Source organism: Phycodurus eques, chromosome 2 (assembly GCF_024500275.1).
Source record: "Phycodurus eques isolate BA_2022a chromosome 2, UOR_Pequ_1.1, whole genome shotgun sequence".
NCBI classification, from domain to species: domain Eukaryota; kingdom Metazoa; phylum Chordata; class Actinopteri; order Syngnathiformes; family Syngnathidae; genus Phycodurus; species Phycodurus eques.
Window position 1 is genome coordinate 39,058,776 of NC_084526.1, and position 27,837 is coordinate 39,086,612.

Consider the following 27,837-nt stretch of genomic DNA (forward strand, 5'->3'; position numbering starts at 1 on the left):
GAGAGACTGTAATTCCCAGGAACTTGAAAGTCTCGACGGTTTACACAAGGCAGCTGGACAGCGTGAGGGGCAGCTTAGGCGAAGGATGCCTCCTGAAGTCCACAATCATCTCTACAGTCTTGAGCGTGTTCAGCTACAGGTTGTGTCGGCCGCACCACAGCTCCAGCCGCTCCAGCCGCTCCACTTCCTGTCGATATGCAGACTCGTCACCGTCCTTGATGAGGCCGATGACAGTGGTGTCATCTGCAAACTTCAGGAGTTTGACAGCCGGGTGCGTTGAGGTGCAGTCGTTCGTGTAGAGAGAGAAGAGCAGCGGAGAGCGGATCCAACAATCACGCCCCAGTGTTGATGCTGCGTGTGGATGAGGTGGTCTCTCCCAGCCTCACCTGCTGTGTCCTTTTAAAGTGTAATTTTCAAATCTGCAGTAGAAGGTATTCAAGTCATTGGCTAGTGTGCTATTGTTCTCAGCTTGGGGGGATCGTCGCTTGTAATTTGTCAGCGATTGGAATGCATGCCAGACTGATTTAGAGTCGTTAGTGCTAAACTGTTTTTCCAAATTTGCTGCATAGTTCCTCTTTGCAATGTTAATTTCTTTAGTCAGCTGGTTTCTAGCTCGATTATACAGAGCCCTGTCGTCGCTTTGATATGCGTCCTCCTTAGCTTGGCGAAGCTGCTTAAGTTTGGCAGTGAACCATGGCTTGTTGTTGTTGAATTGTGCGACATGACTTTGTTGGTACACACACCTCTTCACAGAAACTGATACAGGATGTGACAGTGTCCGTATATTCATCCAGGCTGCCAGCTGAATTTTCAAAGACACTCCAGTCTGTGCAGTCTACACAGCTTTGAAGTTCCATCTTAGCTTCATTGGTCCACGTTTTCACTGTTTTCACTGTAGGCTTCGCGCATTTAAGTTCTTGCCTGTATGTCGGTATTAAGTGAATTAAGCAGTGATCAGACAAGCCCAGGGCTGCACGAGGTATACCACGGTATGAGTTTTTTTAGCGTAGTATACCAGTGGTCCAAATTGTTATTTTTCCTGGTAGGAAAGTCGATGTGCTGCTTGTATTTAGGGAGTTCGTGGTTGAGTTTAGCTTTGTTAAAGTCCCCGAGAACAATGAGGGCTGAATCCGGGTGTTTTTTTTTCAATTTGGTTGACTTTTTTGACGAGCATTAGCAGTGCAGCGTTCATGTTAGCTTGAGGCGAAATGTACACGTCAGCCAGTATGAATGATGCAAATTCACGCGGCGAGTAGAATGGCTTACAGTTCAAAAACAGCGACTCCAAATGCGGGCTGCAGTGTGTGCTGAGCTCCGTGACGTCCGTACACCATTTTTCGTTGATATAGAAGCATATCCCGCCGCCTTTTGTTTTCCCCGAAGATCCCACGTCGCGGTCTGCCCAGTGAAGATGGAAGCCTGGAAGCATGACGGCGCCATCGGGTACAGCCTCACAAAGCCAAGTCTCCGTAAAGCACATGTTGCGGGCTTGCTTGGTCTTGTGTTGTGGTAAGATTAACTAACGTTAGATATGAGCATGCAATCAACTCAAGCTGACATTCACACCTGGTCTGTCAGACTGCTATTATACAACCCCAATTCCAATGAAGTTGGGACATTGTGTTAAACATAAATAAAAACAGAATACAATGATTTGCAAATCATGTTCACCGTATATTTAATTGAATAAACTACAAAGCGAAGATATTTAATGTTCAAACTGATCAAATTTATTGTTTTTAGCAAATAATCATTAACTTAGAACTTTATGGCTGCAACACGTTCCAAAAAAGCTGGGACAGGGTCATGTTTACCACTGTGTTAGATCACCTTTTCTTTTAACAACATTCAATAAACGTTTGGGAACTGAGTACACTAATTGTTGAAGGTTTGTAGGTGGAATTCTTTCTCATTCTTGTTTGATGTACAGCTTCAGTTGTTCAACAGTCCGAGGTCTGCGTTGTCGTATTTTATGCTTTGTAATTTTCAATGAGCGACAGGTCTGGACTGCAGGCAGGCTAGTCTAGTACTATTTTACTACGAAGCCACGCTGTTGTAACACGTGCAGAATGTGGTTTGGCATTGTCTTGCTGAAATAAGCAGTGAAAAAGACGTTGCTTGGATGGCAGCATATCTTTCTCCAAAACCTGTATGTACCTTTCAGCATTAATGGTGCCTTCACAGACGTGTAAGTTACCCATGCCATTGGCACTAACACAGCCCCATATCATCACAGATACTGGCTTTTGAACTTTGCGTCCATAACAGTCCAGATGGTTCTTTTCCTCTTTGGCCCGGAGGACACGACGTCCACAATTTCCAAAAACAATTTGAAATGTGGACTCGTCGGACCACAGAACACTTTGCATCAGTCTATCTTAGATGAGCTCGGGCCCAGAGAAGCCGGCGGCTTTTCTGGGTGTTGTTGATAAATGGCTTTTGGTTTGCATAGTAGCGTTTCAAGTTGCACTCACAGATGTAGCGCCGAACTGTATTTACTGCCATTGGTTTTATGAAGTGTTCCTGAGCCCATGCGGTGATATCCTTTACACATTGATGTCGGTTTTTGATGCAGTGTCGCCTGAGGGATCGAAGGTCACGTGATTTCGTGCAGTGATTTCTCCAAATTATCTGAACCTTTTGATGATATTATGGACCGTAGATGATGAAATCCCTAAATTCCTTGCATTTGTACGTTGAGGAACATTGTCCTTAAACTGTTCGACTATTTTCTCACGCACTTGTTCACAAAGAGGTGAAGCTCGCCCCGTCTTTGCTTGTGAATGACTGAGGAATTCAGGGAAGCTCCTTTTATACCCAATCATGGCACGCACCTGTTCCCAATTAGCCTGTTCACCTGTGGGATGTTCCAAACAGGTGTTTGATTAGCCTTTCTCTGTCTTTTTTTCCACCTGTCCCAGCTTTTTTGGAACTTGTTGCAGCCATCAAATTCTATGTTAATGATTATTTGCTAAAACAATCAAGTTTGTCAGTTTGAACATTAAATATCTTGTCTTTGTAGTGTAATCAATTAAGTATAAGTTGAACATGTTTTGCAAATCGTATTCTGTTTTTGTTTATGTTTAACACAACGTCCCAACTTCATTGGAATTGGTGTTGTAATTCATCAAATTGGCCAACAACAATTTTTGACTCGAAGTCTTCCCTTTATTGTTCGTAGTAGGCTAATTGTTTTATGGTTCTGATTGCCTCTCACCAGGTGGATGGTAACTATGTGCTGGGGTTTGTCACTTCATGTCAACAAAATGCACTGAAGAATCTGGCTAGAACAGTGGTTACCAACCTTTTTTCTGCCACGGACTAGTTCACGCAAGTCCATATCTTTCTGCGTGGGGATGCCGGTAGCGACGGAGTTTCCTGAACTGAAAATTATGATCGATGGAGAGGTGACTTGTGTCCCACTCTGCAAAAAAAATTCTTTTATATGGGCGACCCGGTACTAAATTGGCCCACTGGTTGGGGACCATTGGACAAGAATATTTAACTGGTTAGAGCGTCTGCCTCAAAGTTCTGAGGACCGAGGTTCAATCCCCCCTGTGTAGAGTTTGCATGTTCTCCCCGTGCCTGCGTGGGTTTTCTCCGGGCACTCCGGTTTCCTCCCACATCCCAAAAACATGCATGGTAGGTTAATTGAAGACTCTAAATTGCCCGTAGATGCGAATTTGAGTGTGAATGGTTGTTTGTCTGCGATTGGCTGGCAACCAGTTCAGGGTGTACCCCACCTACTGCCCGATGATAGCTGGGATAGGCTCCAGCGTTCCCGTGACCCTTATGAGGATAAGCGGCAAAGATAATGGATGGATGGATGGACGTGCATTTGTTCCGCCTTTTGCGTTGCTACAATATCACAATTTTAATAATTACAGTAGCCTTCGTAGTAAGTACTGTAACGTTGGGAGAAGTAGACGCTGACTTTGCTTAGTGGCACATCTTGTACATAGTTGCGGTAATGTGTCACTACAACAATGTTAGATGTTTTTTGTATTTCCCCATAATAGCAGATGTCTGTGTATTTTAGTCACCTGTTGGTTTTCGTTGTGTTGTTGTACCCTAAGTGTAGGTTGTGCTCTGGGTAGTGACATACTCACTACACAGAACATACTGTAGCTCATTCTCAAATTGTGATAAGTGTATGCTGAGTATGCAAGAGCTGCTGATGCCTTATGCGAGGGACCTTTCTACCACTTATTGATTGTGACCTCATCCGGTGCCAATCTACATCCCCTCAGTAAAACAATTCAGCCAGTGATATGCCCATGGCATTGACGCAGGGTTGGCCCTGACCAAATTGGGGCCCCAGGTGACATTGTATTTGGAAACACCAACCATTTTGCCACTGCTTTTCATCTGATGAAGACATAGGGTGTTTCCAAAATATTCAATAAATGGTGATCAAGGCTGCTGTGGTTTAGGGGAAATCTTCATTCTAGTCATGTTGGTGACAGATGTGGGTTTGGGCACAGTGTTACAGGGGAACAGCCCCCCCTGAACCACTACTGTGCATTAATGACATGGGGGGTGTCAGTTGAGAATGTACATACTGTATACTGTACATATATACATTCCCAAAATTGTTTATTCTAATAATAAAACAATAACTTGTTGTTCAGTAACGTTGTTTTATTTTCGTTTAAAATAGCAAAATTTTATCAGATAAATGAATAAAACATACATAATGATACAGACAAAAACTGTTTTACCAATAAAATAAGAATTAATTATCATTTTGAAACTGTACTATTTTAAATTAATTTAATTATTAATGATAAGGAATTATAGACATTTTAAATTTTATGTATACAATAGAACCTCAATAGAACAGACTAAGAGAGGTGGGGGTTTGGGGGGAGGGTATCCAATGTCCATCCTGTTACATTGAACCACTTTTTTTTTAACGGCCATATACACCCATATTACTTTACAGTCCAAAATTATTGTTTTATAGTTTTTTTTTTTGTTGCCTAAAAGGCCCAGTACAGTACAAAGTTATTGAAAATAAATATTAAAAAAAAAAAAAGTTTCACATTTTATCCAAACTTACCACGGTGGTGTGCTTGGTCATGATGACATTGTGGACGTACAGTACTCATCATACGTGAGTGGCTTTCATGAGCCGCAAGGAATTAGTGTGCTTCCTAGTTCCAAATCTTTTTTGTATAGGGCCATTGAGGTCATTAGGATCTTCCAAAAGTTCCTCATTGGCTGTTCTTACTAAATCCTGTCCTCGTTTTCCGTCTTCATTAATAGTATCAAACTATAGAGCTAAGAACATTAACAAATTATTCAAACAGCATCTCTTCATCTCAAATTGCAATTATTTCTTGTTTCAAACCTGGATTTCCATACTCTTTTTACTCTTTTTCTTTTCTTATAACTCTCCACATTTGAGCAATTTGAGTTTATGTAATATATTCAGGTTTTATTATTTGTTAACTCTAGTAAGTAAGAGACTCAAGCATTTATGTGGATGTTACTTCTGCTTTAATCATAACAAAATGAAAATTAGATACGCAATGTGCCAACAGGTATACACGTAATACCCAGTCATCAAAACTACAGCACCATGAAGTCCTCACAGAAGAATCTGCATGTCATGGACTTAACTTGTATATATATTAATCCCTCGTCTACAGGGGTTATGTTCCACAAACCAAGGGCCATATTCTCCCGTTTGTGCGTAAGTCTTATTTTTGCACGCTTGGCTTGAGAGCTGTCAAGGTGCACCAATTCTCCTGTAACTGACTTCTGACACCCCCGCGTGCGTACCAGACAAATATGTGTGCAACTGCCCATGCGGTGTGACTCATCGAAGTCTCAGGGAGGCTTTAATAACTGGTAAGTGAAGTTTCCCTGACACGTGATTGCAAGAGGAATCCAGTTGGAAAATATGTTGACACTTTAAATGTGAAATTAACCCCCATAGCGGATACAATAGTTAGGCATTGCCAGTGAGATGTGAGCACCGCTCATCTAACAGGCTACATTGTTTGAAGTGGAAATGTCGCTGGCAGGTGCACGAAAAATGTATCTTCACCAATTATAACATGTCGATGTTCGGGCATCGATCGGCGTAATGTGGTAGCGACACATTACGGCTGTTGGGCAGTAAGTAAGCGTGTATGGGCCAGCTGTCCGTCAGCATGCCGAGTAAGCCACCGGGCCGCCACTGGGCCGCCACCATCTATCGGGTGCTCAGAGTACGGGAGCAAATGAAAATGTACATTATGATGTTTCACCTTCCTGGGGCGCTAGACTTACAACAGCCTTTGGAGTGCGGTGAAGAAAAGCACTCAAGTCTTTGGGAGATTTGAGAGGGAACCCCCACATTTCAGGATTCAGGATGGCCAGAATGTGCGCAAATGATCAAATGATGTGGTCAGCAGAATGGGCGCAGTCAGAAAAGCATCTTGGGACACTGTGTGGGAATTACTCCCATCTAGCGTTGGAATAGTGTATTGCATCCAAATGTATTGCACTCTGGCTCCTCGGTTTTTCAAACACGTATTTTAACAATGGTAGTCGTCGTGTGTCGAAAAACCTCAAAGCTGATTGTATCAGACGTGGGGTGAGTAACTGCACTTCACAGACCTTTCAAACAAAATCTGAGATGCATTGACTTAGCAATAAATGAACCGCATTACAGAGAACAATATATACAGATATACAGTATCGAGAGAGAGAGAGAGAGAGAGAGAGAGAGAGAGAGAGAGAAAGAGAGAGAGAGAGAAAGAGAGAGAGAGAGAGAGAGAGAGAGAGAGAGAGAGAGAGACACACACACACACACACACACACACACAAACACACACACACACACACACACACACTCTTTTATTTCATGGTATTTACATCGGCGGCACGGTGAACGACTGGTTAGAGCGTCTGCCTCCCAGTTCTGAGGACCGGGGTTCAATCCCCGGCCCCGCCTGTGTGGAGTTTGCATGTTCTCCCCGTGTCTGAGTGGGTTTTCTCCGGGCACTCCGGTTTCCTCCCACATCCCAAAAACATGCGTGGTAGGTTAATTGGCATCACTAAATTGAGGACCAAACGAGGGAAAGATTTTTTTGCTTCTGTTTGTTCCGCCGTAGATCACTAAAATTACAGTGGAATAAAATCACGGGGATTATTACGGATGGCGCACCTGCCATGGTTGGCGAGCACAATGGATTGTCAACCCTAATGTGTAACAAAGTAAGCGAAGAAGGAGGTAAAGCTACAAAACTCCATTGTATTATTCACCAACATTCACTATGTGCCAAACATCTGAAATATGATCACGTTATGAAACCGGTGATGAAGGCTATTAATTATATTCGCGGGTCACATAAAATGATGTGGCGGGACGCATCTGGCCCCTGGGCCTTGAGTTTGACACCTACGCTTTAGAACCATCAATAAAGCACATCACGCCCCAAACAACTTGCATGGTGGGTTAATTGAAAACTAAATTGCCCGTAGGTGTGAATGTGAGTGTGAATGGTTGTTTGTTTATATGTGTCCTGCGATTGGCTGGCAACCAGTTCAGGGTGTACCCCGCCTACTGCCCGTTGAAAGCTGGGATAGGCTCCAGCACTCCCACGACCCTTGTGAGGAGAAGCGGCTCAGAAAATGGATGGATGGATGATTTCACTGTTCTAACGCCCCTGTGAGGGAAATCATCAGAATCAGAATCATATGCGGTTTAAAGTGACATCACTACAATGCGGGCCAAGGCAAAAAAAGAGTTTGACACCCCTGTTCTAAAGAATTCGATTGTGTTTATGATGAAAAATTATTTCTAAAATTGACCAAATGTGGGGTCCCTAGCTTCTTAATCTTGGTATATTGGTACTTGCATCAGAAAATGAGAGTGAGGTGGTGGAATATGATATCCGATCCCTTTCATGTTTCCAATGGTGTCCGTCCGGGAGGTATTCTGTCTCCTTTTCTTTTTAAAATATGAATGATTTGAGCTGCATGGTGAAAGACTGGTTCACCCATCTGCCTCACAGTTCTGAAGACCCGGGTTCAAATCCGGCCTCACCTGTGTTGAGTTTGCATGTTCTCCCCCATGCCTGCAAAGGTTTTCTCCGGATACTCCGGTTTCCTCCCGCATCCCAAAAACATGGATGGTCGGTTGATTGAAGACTCTAAATTGACCGTAGGTGTGAATGTGAGTGCGAATGGTTGTTTGCTTATATGTGCCCTCCGATTGGCTGGCAACCAGTTCAGAGCGTACCCCGCCTCTTGCTCAAAAATAGTTGGGAAAGGCTTCACCAAGTCCGCGACCCTCGTGAGGATAAACTGTACAGAAAATAAATCAATGAATGAATGATTTGTCTTTGATTTTAAATGCTTGTGGTACAGGATGTAGGATTGGTGACAAACTAATCAACAACCTTATGTACGCAGATCTAATAATTTTCAGTTCATATAGTGCTGGCCTCCAGCAGCTTCTGGGAATATGCAAACAGCATGGTGCTGACTTTGATATAAAATACAACGCTAAAAGGAGTAAGATCATGATCATCATAAGAAGAGAAGACAGACAATCAACCTTTTCCTGACTTCCATCTGTCTGTCAGTGCACTCAGTGCGTGCAGTGTGATCACATATTTGGGTAATATACGTAATTGCAAATGACCTGTCTGATGCCAAGAACATCTATAGACAGCGTTGGTAACTGTACGCTCAAGGTAATACGCTGAGTCGTAAATTTAGCATGTGCTCCGTATCGGTGAAGATCTCACTCTTTTAGAGCATATTGGACAACCTTGTATACTGCCCACCTGTAAGCAAGCCAGATGTTTGTTCGTGTTGGGGTGCTGCTCTGCTGCTATACATAATCTGAAGTATAGATTTACAGAAAATGAAGTGGTCTGTGCGCTTGTTAAACTTGTAGGCAGTTCTGTAAAAAAAAATTCGAGACTTCGGAATGTCTATGTTGGGCAATGAACTTTTTTTTTGTTTTTTTTGTTTTGCTATTATCATTTTACATTCATTTTCTTTCTTGTTTGTCTTTTTTTACTTTTTTTTTTTTTTTTACCTGTCCTGTTCAGCTGCATGGGCATGCAGAATGGTGGATCTGTATGCCTTTTGTGCTGGAACAGTTTTGCAGTTTTCTTTTTTTTTCTGATTTTTATTGGAAATGCAGCCGATCAGAAAAAGGTTTTAGGGGACAGACAGAGGGACAGAAGGGACAAGGGGAATAGTGGTCCGAACCACAGCAGAACAATACGTAGACAGTCTAGATACAGTATCTGACCACAAGAAACATTACAACAGTCAAATCGTGTTCTTATTTGTGGATGGGGACACACCCGGTGAGGATGTGCAACAGCTAACCAATAGAACAAGATGAGAGAGGATAGAAAAGGGCAGGACAGGAGGTGAGAAATGAGCAAGGCATTGCTACTGATCAGTTGTGCATCGGGATGCTATTTATAGGGTCTAAACACCTGTAAGTGGTCCCAGCACAAACAATTGAAGCCTATAGCGTTTCTATGGAACTTATTAGTGAATGAGCATCACATGCATGTTAGTCAACTGGTGTATGGAGTTGCTGGGCCGGCACAGTGATGAAGGGTGGGCTTGGCCCCCTCCACCCGCAAGGGCGGCCCAAGTCAGCTAGCCCATAGCGCCTGGTACCCAGCCAGGGTTACGCCACCCACTCCCCAGGAACAAGGGCGATGACCAAGCTCAACCAAAGTGCCTTGACCAGTCCCAAAGGGAGGAGCATGGGCACCAGAGCACCGAAACCCACACCTAATACCTCCCACCACCAACCCAGCATGGGGCCCCAGCCACAAACAGGGCCCAACGAAGGAGCCAGCTGCCTCCCGAAAAAGGTCACAGCCCGCGAAAAGCGAGCCCATGTTAAGAACCCATTGTGAGCAATGATGGGCGAGGGGACCAGGAGAGGGGAGCAGGAGGTGGGACCCAATGTGGGAGGGGGGGGGGAAACCCCATTTACCCGCGTCCCGACAACAGAAGTGGGGGGGTTCGGGCCTGAGGAGTCAAACCAAGAGAAAAGTACCCACCACCCACCCTATTACTATCGTTACCAGGTCCCCGACAGGCAAGACATGCATTAAAATTGGGGAGACTGGTGGGGGTGAGGCAAGACGGTCATGGGGCAATGATGACCTGCAACCATCACCCAGGCCAACCAGCTCCCCAAATAATGTGTGAATGTAAGTAGTACATTAAAAATACGCAGGCACGCCGGGCCAGAGAGCAGGCCGGAGTGCCAGAACACATGGCTGAGTGTCCAGCCCAGCCCGACACTGCCCTCCTCCCACTGATGGGTGAATGATGCATTAAAACTGGACGATTGGTGGGGGAGAGAAGTGGGGGCGACCGGACCGGAGACCAGCACAGATGTGCCAGTAACCGGCCTGGCGTCCGCCTCTTCATGCCTCATGCCAGTCCCCCAAGGGACCCTGAATGAGATGTGAATGTGCCCAATGTGCGAAATATGTACAGTGTGTGTACATAAAAATAAAAATGTGCAGTAAGAGGCTAGAACAATTATGTGTCAGCCTTCTGGATCAATTATTGTGCTCTTTAGTGTAGAAAGTAGTCAATTATTATTATTGAGACTTCTCTTTGTATGCTGTTATAGCTAGCTGAAAAAGTCTAACTGAAATTGCACTCGGAAAGGTAATTTTCTTCTGATTGAGACAAATGGAGAGAGCAGAAATCCGTTTTTAATTTTGTGATATAATCCATAATCTTAATTCTTTTTGCCTGTGAATGAATGCCATTTACGTAACGTAAACAGAAGACAATGGAATACAATACAGAAGACAATGGAATACAATATATACAGTATAACACAAGTAGCATGCAGTATAACACAAGTAGCATGCAAATACATGTGTGCAGTGGGGGCAGGGAGGGGGGTGTGCGCATTCGGTAAATTGGGGCGGTGTGGGTCGGTGGGGGGTGTCTAAGGGAAATTGAAGTACCATAGAGAAAGAAAAGTAAAAAGAAAACAAGGGCAATGTCCCATGTCAGTGAGTGGAGGGTGCAATAGGACGTGCATGATTCCCTTTTTTTTCCCGAAACAAATTCTTACATGGTTTACTGCACAATTATACCAAACATTAGAGCAAAATCATCTATTAGAAGAGCCACTGGGTGACTTTGGAATTGTGAAACAGTGACCGTTGTAGCGGGCATGCTCCCCAACAACTGAGGTGACACAGTGACTCCCCATGGTTTGATAAACTGCATCCTTCGAAGCCGCCCTGCTGTGAGACTCCGGCAACAATATGCCTAGTGGACCCTAAAGTAATTAGCAGGTCCCCTCGAAATCTTGGTTTACAGTCATCAAAGAGTCCTTTCTTCGTTTGAAGTCACAACAGCCAAAAGGGACCGATCGACGATGGAATGCAATAGAGCACACAACCAATACAGCAACAACCAATCAACTTAATATTCAAACATGCATGCAAGGCGTTTGGGAGTACTGCAACCTGTGAGCTCTCATCTGTTTAACCAAGGATAAATGTCTGTTTCAATATTTCACAAACTCTGCAGAAATATTCCAAATGTATGCCTTGATGTCTGTGTGTCATTGTGTCAACTTTGCAAGTGCAATTGTGAGACTTTGAGAATTGTCTGTCTTGATTTGACTCCAAGCAGCATTTGCCAAAACTAGTATCATCAGTCAGTCTGATATGCTTGACCTCTGAGGAAAGAGAGTACCAAGTTGAGGTTATTTTATATTAATATCTGATTTTAGGTGGCACGGTGGCCGACTGGTGAGAGCGTCAGCCTCACAGTTCTGAGGAGCGGGGTTCAATCCCCGGCCCCGCCTGTGTGGAGTTTGCATGTTCTCCCCGTGCCTGCGTGGGTTTTCTCCGGGCACTCCGGTTTCCACTCCGGCATCTGTAATTCAACCGCCCCTTCCCCCTGCCTTTTCTTTGTTGGGGCACACGGCTCACTAACTGCGAAGGCCGGGATGAGAACAGACTCGGCTTCCCAGCCTATCCGTGGGCCACCGCTAGGTGATCAGGGCAGCTGCTACTAAGGTACAAGGTACGCTTCCAGCCAAGCGTGATTGCTCTGAAATTGCCAGCAAGCCACAAAAAAGGCAGGAAGAGAGACGGTCATACTCTCCCAATAAGGCGTGACGAACACCAATTTTTCTTCCTCCGCCTCTTTTGTTTTGTTTCATTATTGTAGATCTTTTTCTTCTGCAACCAAATCTGTCTCCTTGCTTCCTGAGACGCGCCCGGAGAGAGACCACCACCCACCAGCTTGAACCTAAGCTCGTGAGTAGACACGGCAAGCTTTTGCCAGATGGTACAATATTAGTGCCTAATAATTCCAAGGAAATTACTAGCTTCAGACAAAATCTCAAATTTGTCCTCTCTCGCTCGCTCGCTCTCTCTCGTCCGGAATGGATGTGTGAAACGCTCGCGTTTTCCACTTTAGTCCAACACACAATGTTCTGTTTCCCTTTTCGTACACCTATTTTTCCTTCTTTTTATCATTGTGTTGTTTTATTTCTCTAGTTACACCCCTTTTGTGTGTTTCCTTCTAGATCCCTTGTAGAAGCCATTAAATATTCGATAAAATTCCACTCTTGGTTGTATTTTGTGTGTGTTCTGAGTTCAAGTAAGCCTCTGTCATCTAGAACTCAAAGTTTCATAAAGTGAAGGAATCTTCAGATTACAGGACTGATAAAAATGTTTCTCGTCACGTTCTCTAAATGTTATACATATAAAAAGTGACGTGGTGCCCCTTCACTTGATAATTTGATTTTAACGATTAAACCTAAAATTACGCTAAACCGTAAGTAACGCAGCCGTAGTTTCCGGCGTATTATTTTCTCCTAAATTAATTACGTTTGATTCAACCATTATACGCTACACATTGGTGCCCCGAGTGAGGAGATTACAAGTTCGTTAAATTCAGAACACACAAAAAGAAAAGATATTTTCAATAAGCTCTCGACATCGGCCGCCATCTTGGGCATGGTCCGACATGTTAGGCGCGTCCAAAGGTAATCTCTGTGTGAGACGCATTCCGTTACCGTAGACACAGCGTTGTAGTGCTTGTAACTGCGAGAAAACTACGATTAGCCTCTCAGTAAATCTAGAGTGTTAACTCCTTTGTGTGGGAAAACATGTGGCGTCTTTGGCGGCCACCATTTTCTCTTTCTGCTTTGTGTATTGGAGCCACGAGGTCGTCATGTGGTCATTCGCTTAGGACTTAAGAGGCTTCCGTCGTTCGCCATCTTTGTTGGGAAAATTCCACGCGACGTCATTGTGAGGTTGCAGCCTGGCTCTTCTTCAGGTGGTCTGTGCGCTCGAGTGCCACCTCGTGGACATTTGCGTCATTACGTAACCTTCGACCCCCCTCCTCTCGAAGTTAGCCGTTAGCCACCTAACCACGAGCAAGCTACTGACGAACGCATACAAAGATGCCGCAACCAACCGATGACTGTTACTTTGGGAATAATAAACTTGTCTGTCGCACCACATTGTGCTTCTTTGATGGTTAGCGAGTGCCTTTCTGCTAGTTTTAACATCGCGCTGCGTGCCGTGAGGCACCGAGCTCCGACCTCAGCTGCGCAGCCTAGCGTTCCTTGTAACCGAGCAACCACGAGCCAGCTAGCATAGCCGCTAAACTATCACGTCTACCCGCGATCGATTGTTTTTATTTGAAAGCTTCCGTTTTTGCTCGCTTTCAAAAGGCCGAGCGCCGCGATTGCTTTCCTTGATTTAAAAGCTTACGTTTTAGTTGTTTTGGCGAGACGCCGCGATCGCGATTGTTAAATTTAAACGTTCCCGTTTGCTTAACACCACCGCTACAATGGTACGATTGAAGCTTTATGCCTTTTTATCTTTAACCAGTTTTGAGATTTACAGTGTGCGACTATAACAAGCTTTACCAACGGAAGGCGGTGAGTTGCTACATCAATACCGCCATCTTCCGTCCGCAAACGTGCACTACATTTTGTGACGATTTAAACTGACAACACCTTACAGTCACCGCAGTTACTTCGCTTTTACAAAGTGGAGTTTATTAATTAATTGCTTGTCTATTTTTAATCACTTCGGGTTTTATTTACAACTTAATTTGGTTAAAAAAAAGTGTTGTTTTGAACTTTTTCTTTCTCTGCTTTGCGTCTCGTGTTAAACAAAAATAAAAACAGCATACTATGAATTGCAAATCACGTTCAACCTATATTTAATTGAATACACTACAAAGACGAGATATTTAATGCTCAAACTGATAAAATGCATTGTTTTTAGCAATTAATCATTAACTTGGAATTTTATGGCTGCAACACGTTCCAAAAAATCTGACACAGGGTCATGTTTACCACTGTGTTACATCAGCTTTTGTGATGCTGTACAATGTTCATTAAAATGGCATAAGAGTTTGCGAGAGTAGATTTGAAGAGAAAAGGCGCCACAGTTTAGACATCTTTGGTGGTTCTGCCTCAGGACCTGGCCTGGTGGGTCGGAGCAGAATCCTCAATGGCAACGAGTGGTCCACCTCAGATCTTGTCCCAGTTGGTCGGTGTAGAACCCAAACAGCAACAGCCTCAGGTTCGGTCAACGTCACCTAAAGCCCTCTCTCCGAGCAAGAGACAAGGGGGGAGGAGATAGGACACGCAGCATTAAAACAGGCCTACATGTATTTTAACTGAATGCCAAAGAGTACAACCCCAATTCCAATGAAGTTGGGACGTTGTGTTAAACATAAATAAAAACAGAATACAATGATTTGCAAATCATGTTCAACCTATATTTAATGGAATACACTACAAAGACAAGATATTTAATGTTCAAACTGATAAACTTTGTTTTTAGCAAATAATCATTAACTTGGAATTTTATGGCTGCAACACGTTCCAAAAGAGCTGGGACAGGGTCATGTTTACCACTGTGTTACATCACCTTTTCTTTTAACAACATTCAATAAACGTTTGGGAACTGAGGACACTAATTGTTGACGCTTTATAGAATTCTCTCCCATTCTTGCTTGATTTACAGCTTCAGCTGTTCAACAGTCCGGGTTCTCCGTTTTCGTATTTTACGCTTCTTAATGCGCCACACATTTTAAATGGGAGACAGGTCTGGACTGCAGGCTGGCCAGTCTAGGGCCCACACTCTTTTACTACGAAACCACGCTGTTGTAACACGTGCAGAATGTGGTTTGGCATTGTCTTGCTGAAATAAGCAGTGGCGTCCATGAAAAAGACGTTGCTTGGATGGCAGCATATGTTTCTCCAAAACCTGTATGTACCTTTCAGAATTAATGGTGCCTTCACAGATGTGTAAGTTACCCATGCCATTTGCACTAACACAGTCCCATACCATCACAGATGCTGGCTTTTGAACTTTGCGTCCATAACAGTCCGGATAGTTCTTTTCCTCTTTCCAACCAAAGGTTGTGGGTCAATTCTCGGTCCCTGTGGCCATGTACAATTATGCTTGAGCAAAATACTGAACCCTCAGTTGCTCCTGAAGCTGTGTCATCAGTAGGTTAATGAAGAGACAGTTTTAACATTAGAAATCCATTTGGCTTTTCTAAGGGCAGTTATGTGGCTGGATTAGTTTTGAACTCATATTCTAACTCAGGTGTGAACAGCCCAGCAATTTTGCTTTTCTAACTTCCATGCCCAAAGGGCAGCCAGGTGGCTGGATTAGTTTTTTTTCCCCCATTCTTCACCATCTTGTCACCATTGTTCTATAAATGAGGCAATTCCTCTCTACTCTCTACTCAATTACTGAAAGGGAACTGATGTTGCTTTGCCTCTAACTGAATAAATCAGTGTGATGTAATGTAACGAGAGAGGGGGAGAAGCTTAGATCTGGTCTACAATATTTTATCACACCATTGTGTGTTCATCAGGCTACATTTCGTAATGATATTTCCATTTTTGTGATCACAACAGAAAATTCGCCCCCCCTTCCTTAGTAAGAGGTTGACATAGTTTGTGTTTTTCCTTTCTTGCTGAGATGTATTGCGGATGCACAAGATTCAAACAAGAATTCTTTACTTAAAAATTACTGCAATGAAATATATAAACACACTAATCTGTGCAGCATGTGTATAAAATGATAGAAAATAGAAATACCAGATGCCGAGATGGTGTCCTTGGTTGTGTTTGACCGGCATTTCTGCGCTTCAACACTCCACATTGTCTTAACATACTTGACACTGCCATACCATCTACCTTCTGCATTTGCAACATGTGTACTTGAAGCAATTGACACAGCGCACAGACATGGTGTGATTGTTCTTGCACCGACAGTTCACCTGGCACATTGCCCTTTCCCCTTGGCCAGGTGTGAGAGGTTGTTGCCGAAGTTTGTCCTTATTCGCCTTCTTAGCTCCCACGTGACTGAGCAAGCTTGCAAGCTCCACCAGGAAGTCCACCGGTCTCTCCTTCACCCCCAGTCCATGCCTGATAAAGCACATGTGCATTTAGGGCTGCAATTTCAATCATGTTGTAAAACAGTGACTGGCCATCGCCGTGTTCCTGAGTGCACAGTGTACTCTCGCACCATCTGGTCAATCACATCCACACTGTACTTCCTGCTGTTGTAGTCTGTGTTTGGCTTTTATCCCCGCTTTCAACCATGCTGCGCATGCTGCTGAGGATGCAGACGCTCTTCCTCCTTTTGGTCGCATAAACCATCAATGTGGCACCAGAAGCTGAAAACACCTGAGATGAGATGAGATAAAACATTATTTTTGTAGCACTTTTACACACTCCATGATGACACTCGAGACCTTGATGCAAAACAATTCTTGCCACTTACATGCATAGATTTCTCCTTATTCGCTGAATAGTTTGATGATATTATGGACCGTACGGATGGAATCCCTAAATTACTTGGAACTGAATAGTGACATTGTTCTTAAACTGGTGAACTATTTGCTCATGCAGTTGTTCACAAAGTGGTGAACCTCGACCCATCCTTGCTTGTGAACAACTGGGTCTTTGGGGATGCTAATTTTACACCCAATCATGACATTCACCTGTTTCCAATTAACCTGTTCACCTCTGGAATGTTCCAAACAGGTATGTGTTTAGCACTCCTCAACATTCCCAGTCTTTCGTTGCCCCTGTCCCAGCTTTTTGGGAACGTATTGCGGGCATCAAATTCAAAATGAGGTTTTTAAAAATAATAATTTAAAAAACAATCAGGTTCATTCATTTGAAGATGACAGATTTTGTCTTTGTCGTGTATTCAATTGAAAAATGGGTGGAAAGGATTTGCTAATCATTGTACAGTTGACCCTCGGGTTACGAACTTAATTCGTTCCGTGACCCTGTTTGTAACCCAAAATGTTCTTAAACCGAAGTAATGTTTCCCTTTGAAATTAGTGGAAATGCAATTAATCCGTTCCGGCCCCAAAATTAAATTATACTTGCTTTTTATCAGTGTGGTTAAAAATATAGTGCAATATAGAAATAAGTGAAAACACACTGTTTTAAAGAAATAAAACACTAAATAAATAAAAGTTTATTGCTCATTAAGTTTAATTTAGGAGGGGAAAGAGGACTACAGCCCCTCATTGAAGAGGAGTCTTCTTCCATAATAACGTTGAAATTCTGATTCAGGTGTTTTTTCTTTTGTCTATTTCTTTTCTAATTCATTGGTTGATTTTGGCACAACAAACAGATCCAGGGAAACTTGTATTTTTCTGTTCAGAAAATAAAATCACATTGTCATTTAAAAGATTAATTGCTTTGTTGGGCAATTTGCTGCACATTTCTCTTGATTATTTTGTATTGCCTCACTCACGCTCTCACCAGCGATGATTTTATGATTTTTGTCAGTCTTATAAAGAGCAAGAAGAAAAAGAATCTAAGAAACCGTGCCTACCTCCTTAGTTGCATTGCGTGACGCACAGTCAATGACGTTTGCACAACGCAAAGCTATTTCTGCTCATCTACTGGATGAAAACTGTTTGCTTATCTTTGGGCGCTTTTCTGAATGTTTAGCCCTTTGTTTACTTTTTTAGAAAAACCTTCGCGTGACTATAGCGCCCCCCCCTTCAGTCTTCTTTCAATCTGGTTGCATCTGATGGGCTGATTGTGCGTATAGGCGGAACTTCCGCCTAGCGAATGCCACCATGTAGAGCCATTTTGATGTGATTCCACCAACCTTAACTGTTTGTTCTTTTAATAAAGAGATGCTACAATTAAATAAATAACATATATACTGTAAATAGTATTTTTGGATGAAAAATGGGTTTCCAGACTTCTTTTTACCACATAAATTACAAACGCTATTAGACTGGTGATTGGATGATTGAAGATGTGGAGGCGACACCTCCGCCTAGAACAGATTTCCACCTTACGCCGCCAAGCAGACAATTACTTTGCAGCTTACATCCAAGTGTTATGCACAGATTCAGTGGTCGTCACGCAGCACAAGAAGCACAACATAGATCCTTCCATTTGTCCAGACCAAGACCATTCACAAACCAAAAATAATACATAACTAAGGTAATTTTTTCACAAACGTTTTGTACCTAACCCGAATTGTTCGTAAACAGTCATTCGCAACCTGAGGTACCACTGTATTCTGGTTTTATTTACGTTGTACACGATGTCCCAACTTCATTGGAATTGCGGTTTGTACACCATATGGTGCCCAAAGGGCTTTACAAAGCCTCAGATTCACCCATTCACACATCAGTGGGCAGCTGCTGTCATGCAAGGTGGTACCAGGCCCACTTGGAGCAATTCAGGGTTCAGTGTCTTGCCCAAGGATACTTCAATACCGGACAGTTCGAGCTGTGATTCGGTCAATGGACGTCCCGCTCTACCAACTGAGCCACAGCCTCCCTAAATGAATGGAAATTACTTATATGATTACACGCTAGTATAGTGAAGTTTTTCAGTGTTTGTTCTTGTGCCAAAACCTTATGTGATTCCTTTATTTTGCAGTTCTGTCTAGGGCAGGGTCTGTCATCAATCCTGAAGTATAAATATGAATGAGTGACACAAAAGGGAGCACTAATGTTGAAATGTTCTCTATCTTTCTTCCTTTCCCCTCTCACTTTCAATCTACTACATCCATTCATATACCCTTCCCACTTCTCTTCCTTGTACCACTTTGCTATCCTATTTCCCCTATTTTGTTGGTAGGATGTAACGGGGAAGGTACTGGATCGTTGGACTATCATGACATTTGAGGAGGAGATTGCAATGCTGCAGCATTTCCTTCGCTTTGGTGAGACCAAATCCATAGTGGAGCTCATGGCTCTACAAGACAAGGAGGGGCAAGCAGTTTTAGTTCCCAGCACTTGCACCATCTCAGATATTCGCACTTTCATTGAGCGTAACACTCCGTGCCCTGCCACCAACTTGTCTCCAACCAAAGCAGAGAAGCAGAATGGCAACAGCATGCACCACTTTGAGAACTTCATTAATGGCATGGCCTTCATGCTGCCTTTCCAGATGTTAAGTTCTATTCCAGCTCCATTTCTTGGCTCCTCAGCAGGTTCACACCAGCAGCTTCACCAACAACACCAGGAATCATGCCAAGGATCAGTAGAGCATCAGAGTCAGAGGCAAGATGATCAAGAGCAGGACAATCCAGTAAGTGATAACCCCCTTCATATTCCATATTCAGCAGACAGCAGCCATATCGGTTCCAACTCTGTTATATTTACTGCTGATCAAGACCAAGGTGGAGACAAACGCGTTGAATGTCTTTCCTCGACAACAAAGATTGAAGTGGAAGATTTTTCAACCAGTGACAACTATTCTGATGGGCCCCCCACACCCTCCATGATCTCTGATGTGATTCAAATGTCACCTGTTGGTAAACTGCACAATGAGAGCAGTGGAGTGGGGATTTCAGTCGGAAGTGGGGGCGGAGGATCTCTGAAGAAGGGCCGTGTATTTTGCAATGCCTGCGAGAAAACATTCTATGATAAAGGCACACTGAAAATCCATTTCAATGCAGTGCACTTGAAGATTAAGCACAAGTGTACAATTGAAGGATGCAACATGGTATTCAGTTCACTGCGCAGTCGCAACCGCCACAGTGCCAATCCTAACCCACGACTTCACATGCCCATGAATCGCAACAACAGAGACAAAGACATAAGGGACAACTTGTCTGCGGATGAGTGCTCTCCTCGAGAGAAAACATCTGAATATGTCACATCCATTCCAATCTGCTCTACAGAAAGTCACAAGTCAGTTCCCAGCTACATGGTGAACCAGGTGGATTGTGGCCCAAAGATGCACAGCAACTCTTTCCCCAGTATAGGCCAGAGTGCCATTCTCTTTCCCAATTTAAAAACAGTACAGCCAGTCCTGCCTTTCTACCGCAGCCTTGTTACCCCAGCAGAGCTTGCCAACACCCCAGGAACACTACCCTCACTCCCCCTACTATCATCGTCGGTTTCTGTAAAACATACCACTGTTTCTGACATCTGCAACGCTGACCCCATACCCAAAAAAAAGTCTCGAAAGTCAAGCATGCCAATAAAGATTGAAAAGGAGATGGTAGAACGAGATGAGCAGATTGATGAGGGGAGTAACTTTGAAGAGGTCATTTCTTTACTGGACAGAGACAAAGAAGAATGTGATGGTCACAGAGCAGAAGGACAAATGTGCTTTGTGAGAGCTGGGATTGAGCACAAAGAGAAAGGGATGTATTTTGATGAGGACCGAGAAAGCAAAAGTAGCAAGTCTTGTATACTCCAAACTATAGGGATGTCACAGGAAGAGCACAAAGATTACAACACACAACAAGTAGAAAGACTGACCACCATTAGCTCGTGCTCTCCTTTTAAAAAAAAGTTGATTCAGACCCTTGGTGACACTCAGGTGGGCAGTCAGGAACTCAATTGTGATGAGGAAAGTGATGGTAAAGAGTGTACAAATACACAATATGAAGATGATCAGGTTTCAAAGCTGAAGTGGAGTGACTACAAGCTGACTAATGGGAATGCTCTTCAACTTTCAGCCCACAAGAAGGAAGGATCTGAGGCCAGTGTAGACTGTCATGATAACTCAAGTTTATCAGACCTTGACTCTTATACTTATCAGTTCCACCCCTGTGAAATCTGCAGTAAGACTTTTAAGAACCCCCATCGTGTCAAGATGCACTACCAAAATGTGCACCTTAAGGAGATCCACATGTGCACAGTCAATGGCTGCACTGCAACGTTTCCCTCACGCAGGAGCCGAGACAGGTGAGATGAAGAGAAGCTTCTTGCTTGAATATATTACAGAAAATAAAGGTAGATTGGGGCTTTGAATCGTGCGATGGTTATGGAAAGAAGTGGAGGCTTCATATTTCCAAAATGTTAACATTAAACAATTTTATGTCAAATGCGATTTAAACATAAGTGAAATGGGAGAAAATAAGAGTAACAATTTTATTACTTTCTACATCCATCCATCCATTTTCTGAGCCGCTTCTCCTCACGAGGGTCGCGGGCGTGCTGGAGCCTATCCCAGCTGTCATCGGGCCGGAGGCGGGGTACACCCTGATTGCCAGCCAATCGCAGGGCACATTGAAACAGACGACCATTCACACTCACAGTCATGCCTACGGGCAATTTAGAGTCTCCAATTAATGCATGTTTTTGGGATGTGGGAGGAAACCGGAGTGCCCGGAGAAAACCCACGCAGGCACGGGGAGAACATGCAAACTCCACACAGGCGGGGCCGGGGATTGAACCCGGGTCCTCAGACCTGTGAGGCTGACGCTTTAACCAGTCGTCCACCGTGCCGCCTTACTTTCTACACTAAAGATTTATTTAAAAAATTATCAACTGGTCCACATGATCTGGCCTCGGCATGTCTCTGCATAGTCCAACAACTTTGTATGACACACATTATTTTTCATAACAACAATTTCACAAATTTATGTGACATTATTTTTCATAACTCAAGTTTATCTGTCCCTTAAATTGCTCCTATCTAGGTTATCACTAGTCTATAATTTACAAGCACTAAGATACAGGATTGCATCGAAGTCATGGGCAACAACTCAGTCAAGCAACAGAGTGTTTCTAGTCTATTAAGATTCTAAAAAGTAAATATTATGTGAACCTTGTCAAATGTTGTTACAATTGATTATTAACCTTTCAAATCAGTTTTATATTTGATATATGGTCCCTTGTGGGGGGACGACTTGCTGAAGATCTTTCAATGTAGTTGCATCGTAGCCATATCAATGCATATATTGTGTAATCATAAAATGCCTCGTTTATGGACTATAATGCTGTTACATTGAAATGCTTATATTTCTTCTTCAGACATAGTGCAAATTTGAACCTTCACCACAAGCTGATGACCAAAGACCTTGAAAACCAAACAAATTTCCTCTACACTCCCTCAACCCACTACCAAGAGAGAGACTCTGTTGCCATGGACAGAGATATGTCTCTTCAGGAACCAAGCTGCCAGAACTCTGTGGTATTCAGAGGACACAATCGCATGGGTTTGGTCTACCCCATGAGCAAAATTCAAACACCTTTAGCAAGCAATGAAACATCTCAAAAAACAGGGATCTGTGTATTAAGAGGGGGAAGTGGTGAAGATGGGACAGTACTGGACCTTAGCACCTCTTCCTGTGCTCCAATTCACTGCAGCAGCAGTGGCCGATCCTGCTGGGACTCAGATGGAGTTGACAGTAAAGAAGGAGATGGTGCTGAGGAGGATGTCGAGGGGCTCCATATGGAGGACAGTGAGGAGAGCTCTGACGACATCAGCGGTGGGAGGCCTGGACGAGGGATGTTGTTGCATGGGGGAGGGGAGATCTTGATTTGTGGTGGGGAAGCACAGAATGGACTTCAGGGAAGGGGAAGTGGGTCTCCAATAACCTGCCACTTTTGCCAAAAGGTCTACAGTAACAAAGGGACTTTCAGGGCCCACTACAAGACTGTCCATCTCAAATTGCTTCACAAATGTAAAGTTCCTGGGTGTGACACTACATTTTCTTCAGTACGCAGCAGAAACAGGCATAGCCAGAACCCAAACCTCCACAGAAACCTGGTTGTTAGCACAGGTGCATCTATTGACCAGGGATAGAGATTGTGGCAGATTTCAATCAGCGAAGTCCTCCTCGTGTTATTAATTTTCAGAGCAACTAAAAGGCTCATCAATTAGGACTTCTAAAATTACAGTCCACCTCGTCAATCGTTTGGGGGAAAGAAAAACAAACAAAAAACAAAGTACAATGCTCTGTGTATACAAAAAAAAAAAACAAGTGAACAATACGTACATGTGCCAGTGTAAGTCTTGTGCAATGAAATCCTGCCAGATTATGTTTTTTGGTCCAAATTTCAATTCACATCATTTCAATCTGTAGTAAGAGATGATGTACGTGTATATATATTTTTCCTGGTGTTTTTGTGTTCAATTATTCACAGCTTTACTACAAAGGTGGACATAATATAATAATCAAGAACAATTGTGAAGAAACTTGTACATGTGTCATATGGTTGATTTTGACAACGGTTTTTGAAAAATGTTGGTCAAAGATCTGCAGTGTTGTTAGTTGACCAGTAAAATATTGTATGTTTTTTCTTTGTGATATGTATTGTTCTCTTTCTATACTGTTCTGTTAGATACTACAAATCTCGACCAAAGATTTTTCAGTTCACAGGTGTATGTATATACAGTGGAAAGCCCTTCACATTGAGTAAAAGGGTATGCAGTATCAAAAAAGCCATGTCCATAAAGTACTTTACACACTTTACACCAGTATACAGGCTTCGGCTCGATTGTAATAGAAAATAAAGCACAAACCAAAAAAAGTGTGTTGAAAAGCAGTCTTGGTTAATGGGATTTGTAAATCACATAGGACCTGTTTTAACAGAGGAATTTATTCTGTTGTGTTGGCTTCCTCAATTGGCCTGACTGACTGGAGAAAGAACTTACAGCTACTTAATGTTTGGAGGCTTGCAATACATGTACTGTGAATGAGTCAAACACTGAAGGATAAAATAGTAATAAAAATGCTGCAAACGTGTTTACACCTAAACATACACACATGCAAAACCATTAATAAATTGTTTCTTGTACTGTGAATACAATAGTGGCTTTGTTAAATTAAAACATGCTGGTACAATGGTAATTAGGGTAATTTCTTGGCATTAAAATTTTTATATTTTCTTTGTTGGGGTGTATTTTTTTAATGAATGACAGGAAGGTTGTGTTGTACACTATGGTCATTGATACTGTATAGGCTTTCTCTTATTTGTTTTTCTTTGTGTGTTTCCAACCAATGGGTCACCTGCATTGTAGATTGTATTGTTTTTTTTTCACTAGTAGTTGAAACATATGAGTCATTAATTTTCCTTTGATATCAGTTTCGACTATCCATCCCAAAGAAATAAAAAAAAAACATATTTGAATGGATATTCTCTCTCAATTTTCCGTTCATTAAAACACTTAATTTCTTATGCATAACATTCTATACTTCCCATGCAATGAATAAGGTATATTATACAATAAACAAATTGTTGGAACAAAATATCTCATCTGACCAAGATTGTTATGTAAAATCAAATGTATTATTATTATTATCAGTAGTAGTAGTAGTAGTATGTAGAAAATTTAATTTTTAAGTGCAATAATATAATGTTCAGTTCCAAATACCTGTGACTTAAACTACAATCACTGTGATCAGTTATTATGCATACATATAGATGACATATAGTGTTGTTTCGTTTGCGAACGTTTTGTTCAAAAGAACAAATATTTTTAATGAACGTACTGAACTGAATCAGTTCATGAAATTATTCGTTCTTTGAGTTCGACCTCCGCCGTGAGCGAGTCTGCTGGGAGCAGAAACGGAACTACTGTTATTTTCTGTCGCTCACTTCTGAATCTTTGGCGATTGACGAATGAGCAGCCAGCGTGCAGGTGGGGGCGGGACTTCATTAAACGTACTGCCATATGATTTGCGATTCGCCAGTGTTGTCACTCAAAAGAACTGAACGAATTGGTGTACGAATATTTTGAACAAATCTTTTTAATGAACCGATTCTATTAATTCAGTACACTCCCAAAACTGCCATGCCCATCACTATGACAATTTGCCTCAGTATGTTATTAACATACTGAAGCAAATTGTTCTCAAGAAATCTGAGGTTGTTTTGTAAAATGATTTTGGAAAAAAAAGTAATTCAATCTGAAGATTTTCCGAAGGTAATTATTTTATTTTTTTTGCATTAAAACAAAAGGAAAAACATATTTTTTTATTATGCTGCTCATCACCAAGCTCACACCATCCCTACTGTGAAGCATGGTGGTGGCAGCATCATGCTGTGGTACTGTTTATCTGCTGCAGAAACTGGGCGACTAGTCATCATAGAGGGTAAGATGACAGCTGCCAAATATAGAGAAATTCTTCAAGCGAACTTGTTCCAGAGTGCTCTGGAACTCAGACGAGGGCGTCGATTCACCTTCCAACACAACAATGACCCAACGCACACAGCCGAGATAACAAATGAATGGCTTCAGGAGCAGCCTGTGGGTGTCCTCGAGTGGCCCAGCCAGAGCCCGGACTTAAATCCAATCGAACATATCTGGAAAGACCTAAAACTGGCCGTCCACCGACACTGCCCATCCAACCTGACTGACCTTCAGAGGATCTGTAGAGAAGAATGGTAGAAAATGCCCCAAAACAGGTGTGCCAAGCTCGTAGAGACATACCCAAAAAAAATGGATGGATGGATAATGGGATATTTTATGTCGATTTTTTAAAAAGAAAACTATTCTCAAATCAGCTTTAGAATAGATTTTTTTTTTTAGAATTTCACATCGCAAAATGTGGGAAAAGTGAAAGGGTGTAAATGCCTTCTGGTGGCACTGTATAAACAAACAACCATTCACACCCACGGGCAGTTTTGTTTTAAATGAACCTAACATGCATGTTTTTTGGACTGTGGGAGGAAACGAAGTACCCGGAGAAAACCCACACAGGCACGGGGAGAACATGCAAACTCCACACAGGCAAGGCAGGATTTGAACCCTGGTCCTCAGAACTGTGAGGCAGATGTGCTAACCAGTCATCCACAGTTCAATGTCATCCATCCATTTTCTACCACTTATCCGAGGTCGGGTCGCGGGGGCAGTAGCTTTAGCAGGGACTCCCAGATTTCCCTCTCCCCAGCCACTTCATTCAGCTCTTCCGGGGGTGGACGTAGTCACTCCAGCGTGTCCTGGGTCTCCTTCCGGTGGGACGTGCCTGGAACACCTCACTGGGGATAAAAAAAAAAAAAAAAAACTCTGGTCAAAGTGAAAGTACTGAAGCCACCGCTTTATTTAAAAAGTAAAAGTTCTACACACTAATAAATGTACTTAAGTAAAGAAAAAAAAAAGTACAAATTACATAGATATTTTCCACCCCAATATTCAAATACATATAGGGAGATTTTTCTATCTCTCCAAATGATTAGCATGCTTTCTCTGGGGTCAACAATGGACAAAACAAAAATAAAACAGGTAGGCTTAAATGAAAAGACGAAGATGTATTTGTACTATTGACATGAAGTCATATCACAACTATAAAGAGTTTTTAAAAAAGCGAGATTTATTTCAAACATTTATTTACCCACTGAAATACATGTTTGAAATATTATCTTATTATGCTCAAACTTGACATAATTTACTGCAAACGAGTCACACATCAACAAGCTAGCTTTCTAAAAAATGGACTCCATTCTGTGGCAGTGGCGTATGTGAGGGGGGAAAAAAACGTGACGCTCACCATTTGAAGATACCTGTCATATATATGATATAGTTCTATTTTTTTGTTTTTTTGTTTTAATGGTAGAACAGGTTAGCTGTTTGACCAAATACAGGGTTGGCACTGGGCCATGAAGGCTTTTAGCCAATGTGGCTAAACACTACAGAAATCTCCTAGCCACACGTGTGTAGTTAGCCAAAACATAACGTTTTTATGTGGCTATACCTTTAGCCACATTTAGCCAGTCCTCGTCACTGGGAAGCCAATTAGCTTCAAACAATGTGGGCGTAATTAAATTGACCGAGTCATCACACAGGCCTAGGGCTGAATGATTTGGGAAAATAATCTAATTGCAATCTATTTTCTTTTAGAAATATTGCATTTGCGATTTAGCATGCGATTGTTTTTTGGGGGTGGGGGGGTTAGTTTATCTTCAGCATCATTGAGCTAAATGCAAGAATAAATAATTCTATAGTATGTATGACCAAGAGATAATTGGATACAGATACTACAGACAATAAACAACTATTTCCTGTAGGATAGGCCTAAATGTTGTGATGAATTCGTATGAATAACAAATCTTTATTTTAATATTGAATTGTAAAAAGAAAAGCCTTCCAAGAGTAGAATATTGACTGATTGTTTTAACTTCATGCCTTGAAAACATGTAAGACAGTATCATGATGATCTTGCCAATAGCAGTAGCACTCGAGTGTCACTTTTCATCACCGAGATGTGAGTATAAAAGTGGTTGAAATGGTAAACTATATTGAATGTTGATTAACGTTCTTATCAATTGCAGTAGAAGTGTTGAGATGAGTCACTTGTTAAATACTAATCACGAAGAAGGATCTAAAGGACTATATCTCTCAGGAAATAGGAGAATTTTCTCGAATTCAAACGTTTCAGTTGAAGATAATCATGACTATTCTAAATCTCTGGTGCCAAATATTAGTAGGCTAATTTAAGCTGTCAGACATGGGTCACCAACTTTTTTGAAGCTGAGAGTTACTTCTTGGGTACTGATGAATGGGAAGGGCTACAAGTTTGGTACACATTTCTGAAATAACACATTTGCTCAAATTACCTCTAGTAGTGTTATTATTATGTTATTATTAATAATTAATGC

At 42.3% G+C, this 27,837-nt stretch overlaps 1 protein-coding gene across 2 annotated transcripts in view; it reads left to right on the forward strand.

Moving 5' to 3' along the window:
• Positions 1-24,243, forward strand: part of bnc1 (basonuclin zinc finger protein 1) — a 39,711-nt gene extending 15,468 nt beyond the window's left edge. For both annotated transcript variants that reach the window (XM_061703326.1, XM_061703335.1), the window contains 2 exons: positions 19,133-21,195; positions 22,267-24,243. In XM_061703326.1, the coding sequence (XP_061559310.1) occupies positions 19,133-21,195; positions 22,267-23,041 (2,838 nt within the window). In that variant the 3' untranslated portion in view covers positions 23,042-24,243. The remainder of the gene's footprint in view (positions 1-19,132; positions 21,196-22,266) is intronic.
• Positions 24,244-27,837: the final 3,594 nt, after the last annotated feature.